Consider the following 6,000-nt stretch of genomic DNA (forward strand, 5'->3'; position numbering starts at 1 on the left):
GCAGATAGGAAGCATGATGACAACATTTATACTATTAGGGAAAGGCTGGAGAATCTTTTTCCTGCTGCGGCTACATTCCCTCAGTAATTATGGGCCAGGAGTCTTACACCAGCAGTGGGCAGGGCAGAAGCCAGTGACAACTGGTACTAGAGCAAAAGTAGCCATGGCTGCTCCTTTTCTCTCTCTTTGTGCCCACCTCTCCCCCCCTCCCTCTCCCTCTCCCCTGTCACCCTCTAGCCTGCCCCCAGTCACCCTCCTTGCAACACATAAGAATTTAGTGCAAGGGATACATGAAATTAAGCTGAGGGTCAAAAATTGCCTGTCCCTGTATTAGACAAATAAGGGATCTTATTTTAAAACTGAAATATCCACAAGTTACTGATTTAACCCATTCTCATTCAAAGCAGAACTTATACACGCTACATTTTTCTGAGTATATCAACTTTAGTAAATTTAACCTAGCTTTGGAGGTTTATTTTTTAGTGATGGGGATACAATGGGCTGATCACCATATATTGATTTTATAGTATCATCCACCACTGAACTTCAAGAAACAAACAAACAAGAAAGCATTCTCTTGTTTCCAGTAGTCAGAATTAGCCACTGCTCTCGATCTCCAGTTCAAAATAATCTTAGATAAGCAAAGCTGATACAAAATTCCTTTATAATAAAGGTTTAAGCAATTCACCAATATTGCTAATTAATAAGATACACACAAAAAAAGTTTGAGATGCTGTAGAAAGGGGAAAACCCTACCATCTGCGCCACAGAGTAGCTAAAAGGTCAACAGGGTAGCAAGGCAGTTTTTTCAGCAGATGAACAGGACTATTTTGCAGTTAGGATTGAAAACAGTAATCTAGAACCGTCATTTTATTGAACAGAGAAAAATAGTACCTGTTTATTATTTGTTAAAAAAAATAAAGCTGTGTTAGAGAGAGTGCTACAGTAAGCTTGAACAGCTTGGTTAATAATGTACAAAGGGCCACAAGAGTCAACCAACATTTATATGCAAATTCTTCCAGAATGAGTGGTCAGCTAGCTATGTTGAGCTTATATATGGCTACTGATACTAGCATTTTGAATTCTTGCCAGTAGAGTAACTAAACAAGAAAAGACACAAAGATTAAATCTATACAATCTATTTCAGAATACTAAAGAATTCTGTGGAATGCATACAACCCTCAGCTCACAGATTCATCTACAAGTAGGCTAATATGAATTGTCCTTCAAGTACATGTTTCCATACTCATCCAAAAGCAGCCATAGAATACTGCAATGTAACTGGCCCTTAAACTACTGGAGAAGAGCCAATCAGATACCTAACCTTGGTTGAATGTTCTTTTACCCACCTTGTTTCCACGAGGTAAGCAGTGTAAGTTTCCTGCATGTTCATGGCATTCCGTCCAGTCCGTTTCTCTGCTTCTGCAACACTAATTTCTATTTTCTTCAATAAGCAATCTTCCATCATCTTTTTACGGAGAGCGAGAGAGAGAGAGGATATTAGTAAGCATTGCACAAGACAAAAACAACTATCAACCCCTTTTGAATTCTGATTCTTCAAAAGGGCAGAGCACAATTTAGTTTCGCACTCTTCATTGGTGCCAACAATATATGTAAGCTCACCCCAAGTACCTATTGTTATGAATTTGGGGGGGAGGTAGGCTGTATGCCGGAGCCGCCTTCTACTTTCTAGATCCAGCACAGATTCAATTTCTGGAATAGCCAGGCTAACTTCCTGGTGAAAGAATGGCTGGCTGTGTAAGTATGGGTCATTAAAGTAACAAAGGAAGTTTCTTTGTGGTAATCAGAGACGCAAGACCCTCTTGGGGTGTTAATGCTGTGAGCCCCTCCATAGTAGGCCCAGGTTGCATATAAGTGTAAATAAACCATATATCATAAAGACACTAGAGTCTCCACTGTACCTCATTCTGAAGGAATCAAGAACCCTGGGTAAGTGCGTAGAATCTGTGGAATTTCATACCACTCAAGAGATTGGGGTAGCGTGCAACAGATTGTTATAGACTCTAACCCTAACATTATAGTCTTATTCTTCTGCTTTAACTATGTCAGAAAAACTGCCATAGTACCCTATTTGTCTTTTAACTACACCAACAATGAGCAACGGTAGGTAGGTGCATACTGTACGCTGAAGCTTATGACACAGCAGAAGCTTTCTCATATTGTACCACATGCTATTCTTATGTGGAAGAAAATAAAGAATTAAAAATGGCGGACTTTCCAGCACCCTTTGTGCCAGTGAAGAGCTGCTTCAGATATCACGTATTAAAAAGGAAAGCTCCACATGTACATGTGGAGAGAAATCATGACTGGCCATGCCTCCTCACCATATATGCACCATTTATGTGCAGTAATACATATGTATGTAGTACTTCAAACATGACAGCAAGTACACATACTGTATGCTCAGTGATAGGTGAAGTAGCCATAATCCTACTTTTTCACCTTAGTCTGTTAGCTTCCCAATCTTTACCCCCTCCTCAAATGCTGGTGCTCATGTGCATGTTCACAATCACTTAGTTCAAATGTTGCTACCATTTCATATCCACAAGCCAGCTGGTATAAGATGTCCCTCTCTTTCATATAGCATATTTCAGTCCCAATTTTTGTCACTAAATAGCCAAGCCAGATAGCAAAATAAGTTAAACTAGACAAAACTAGATCAAATGGACCAAAAATACAGAAGGGCAGCCCTGTATAGGGAAGTTTTTAATGTTTTATGTTATGCTTTTATACTTGTTGGAAGCAACAAAACTGATGGGCAGGGTACTACTACTACTATATTTCAGTTGATCATTAGAATGGGTTATGGGGTGTTAGCAGAATGATAGTACCTATGGAGGAGGGGGGGAAATGTGCTCCTTCTTGGGTAGTTAATCCCCACCCTACACTCAGTTATCATCTGTGGCTCTGGGTCAGCATGCGATAAGCACCAAACACAGGGAAACAGCTTCAAGTGGCTGGTTAAACTAGGTAAAGATAGCTGAGAGGTCTCAACCCCTCAGTGAGTTAGGGACTTCCTTGCATGTGTAGACAGGGTCCGGCAGATTGAGCAGATGGGACAAATAGTGGGTCCAAAGGTCAATAAGGTAGTTTCTGCACAAGTGAGGGTCAAATGGGGCTCGTCACCCTGGGAAGGTTGAAACCAACAAAGCTTACTTTAGAGTACACATGCCATAAGTGGTGCTGTGCATTACCACAAGTAATAAAGCACCATAAGTGGTGCTTTAAATTAAGCCTCTGCTTGAATACACACACTGGAGTAATAAGTTTCAACCTATTTTGATCCAGGGTCTACCTTTAACCAAGGTATGAATCTGGGAACCCACTTACAGTTTGAAAGCAAATATTTGTATGGCAGTAGTGCAGCTCTTGCAACCCACCTCAGAACATGCCATGACCCTGAAGTGGGTCACCAGGTAAAGACCAATGCAACAGAGCACCTTAGGCAGACCACCTGCTCCAGTTAGTATTATTTATTCAATTATTTATTCAATCCACATTATTGTGTATTGTGTATCCAAATATCACAACACAAAAACACGAAAGGAGGCACAAAATACATAACAAAGCAGAAATGAACCAGGAACATGGAGATGGTGGTGCCATGCAGAGCGCTCTGCACACTACAGTGGTACCTCTGGTTACGTACTTAATTCGTTCTGGAGGTCTGTTCTTAACCTGAAACTGTTCTTAACCTGAAGCACCACTTTAGCTAATAGGGCCTCCTGCTGCCGCTGCGCCACTGGAGCACAATTTCTGTTCTCATCCCGAAGCAAAGTTCTTAAGCCGAGGTACTATTTCTGGGTTAGCGGAGTCTGTAACCTGAAGCGTCTGTAACCCGAGGTACCACTGTACTGCCAAGTCTTTACCATCGTTATTGTCAACCTCTGAATTCCTAGGAGGGTTCAGAGGAGGACTGCAGTTCTGAGGGCGCTGAGGGAATTTCGTTAACAATGAGGGATGCAGTCGAATCTTTATTTGCATCAGCCACTAGCCATAGCAATAAAATATAATGTACTGAAGATAAGAGGTAAAAAAACTTTCGGGGTTTACATTAACAATCAAATAATACATCTTATTCAAACTGCCCCCGCAATTTGATTTCGTTAACCATGACAGAGAGGAGAGGGATTTTCGCTGGGGAGCCTCTCCTCACCTGTGCACGCTCAGCTGCACCTGCCAGAACTCCCAGCGGAGAGAAACTCTTTAGAGCCCAGAGGTTCCCCCTCCCCCTCCCTGCTTCTCAACGGAAAACGCCCGCGGGACCCCCTCCCTCCCTCCCTCCCACCCACCCACACCATGCAACTAACCCTCCCGAGCCTCCACCCCAGACCCTCAGCTCAAACCCAGCCTCCCTCTGCGACCCCCACCCCCTTTCCCGCCCTCTCAGGCCCTCCACCAACCCCCCCGCCTCTTCTGCCGCCCTTTCCCTTCTCAGCCGCCTCCGCCGGGGAAGCGGGACTAGGGCGAGGGCCGCGGCCTAACTGCCCTCCTGGTCCCCGGGAGCGGAGCAGCTCCCCTCACCGCGTAAGTGGCCGGGGAGGCGGCCGCCGCCGCCTCGTCGTCTTCCTCCTCCTCAGGCCCGGGGCCTCCGGGAGACTCGGGCTCCTCGCCTTCCTGGCTGCTGGTGCTGCTGGTGCTGCCGCCTCCGCCGCCGCTGCTGCTCCCGCCGCCAGGGCTCTCGGCACCGGGATGCTCCATGGAGGACACAAGCGGGGAAAGGGACGCGGAGACTCCACCGCGCAGGCGCGGAAGGCTCCCTGCCTGAGGTAACTACGCGGAAGGCGGAAGGAGAGAGTGGGCGGGGAGAAGGGGGCGTGTCTTCCCCGATAGGTGTGTCTCTCTCTCTCTCTCCCTCTCTCTCTCTCTCCGCCCCTTAATCCCAAACCCTTCACGCAGCTCTACTGAAAACGTGAAGTGGAACGCACTCCTTGAGAAGGAGTAGTACCCGCTAGTATGCTCTCTCCCCCTCCCCAGACCTTCCGTGGAGGTTTTTAAGCAGAGATCTGTCATGTTGAGATCCCTCGCACCGCAGGGGGTTGGGCTAGATGACTCTGGGGTCTCTCCCAGCTCTACTATTCTGTGATCGTATGGTCCTCGGCACCACTAAGGCGAGATTTGCACCGCTTGATCACCCGGGTGCTGTGCATGTTTCGGTGGGACTTTGCTAGCATCAGTGGTCACTGACTTGAAGCCTGTATATCTTGTTGCGTGGATGTTGTTGCTCAGAAGTTGCGTCTGGGCAAATCCCAGTGGGGCTCGCAAGCAGCCTGACTCATTGGCTACAGTGAGAGATACTCTCCTTGGGTAACTTCCGCCCCACCGACGCCTCCCGCCGTGCAGGTTTTTTTTTGCATGTCTAATCGAAGCTCCGGAAGTGAATTCCACCTTATTTGGTGGGGCTTATTATCTAGTAAACGTGTTTAGGCTTTATGTGTTTTCTCAGGCTGTAATACGATATACTGTACACTGGGATTAATGGGAGAATCAGTAAAGAGGAGAGGGTGTGTACCTTTGCATGTGCAGTCTTAATTCTTGCAGCCTGATGGTCTGATTCCCCTTCCCGATTAAAGGTCTGATTAAAGCTGTCGCAAAATATATGATATCTGGGGTATAGACAAGGCAGTGCTATGGGGGGTATGTTTGTGTGTATGCAAATGCGTGGGGCGGGGAACCAAACTGGGTCTTTGATCCAGGTGAAATAAAACCTAGTTTTGCAACAGTTGTAAGCATCTACCAGTATTTCCATGCACACGTGAGTTTTAATTAAACACAATACATTTAAAACACATGACTTCTGCCAAAGAATCCTGGGAACTGTACTTTGTTAAGGATGCTGGGAATTTTTTCTAAGTGAAGATACAGTTCCCAAAGATTCTTTGGCAGAAGTCATATGCTTTAAAAACTCTAAAAACCAGCAGCACTTACAGACTGGCTGAACTCCACCACAATTGCTCCCTCCAATCCTCCTTGCCCAAA

At 45.6% G+C, this 6,000-nt stretch overlaps 1 protein-coding gene across 1 annotated transcript in view; it reads right to left on the bottom strand.

Moving 5' to 3' along the window:
- Positions 1-4,722, bottom strand: part of SNX4 (sorting nexin 4) — a gene marked incomplete at its 5' end in the record, with an annotated part of 32,053 nt that extends 27,331 nt beyond the window's left edge. The window contains 2 exons of the mRNA XM_082235680.1: positions 1,350-1,468; positions 4,546-4,722. Coding sequence (XP_082091806.1) covers positions 1,350-1,468; positions 4,546-4,722 — 296 coding nt within the window. The remainder of the gene's footprint in view (positions 1-1,349; positions 1,469-4,545) is intronic.
- Positions 4,723-6,000: the final 1,278 nt, after the last annotated feature.

Source organism: Podarcis vaucheri (assembly GCF_965113315.1).
Source record: "Podarcis vaucheri genome assembly, chromosome: 1".
Taxonomy (NCBI): domain Eukaryota; kingdom Metazoa; phylum Chordata; class Lepidosauria; order Squamata; family Lacertidae; genus Podarcis; species Podarcis vaucheri.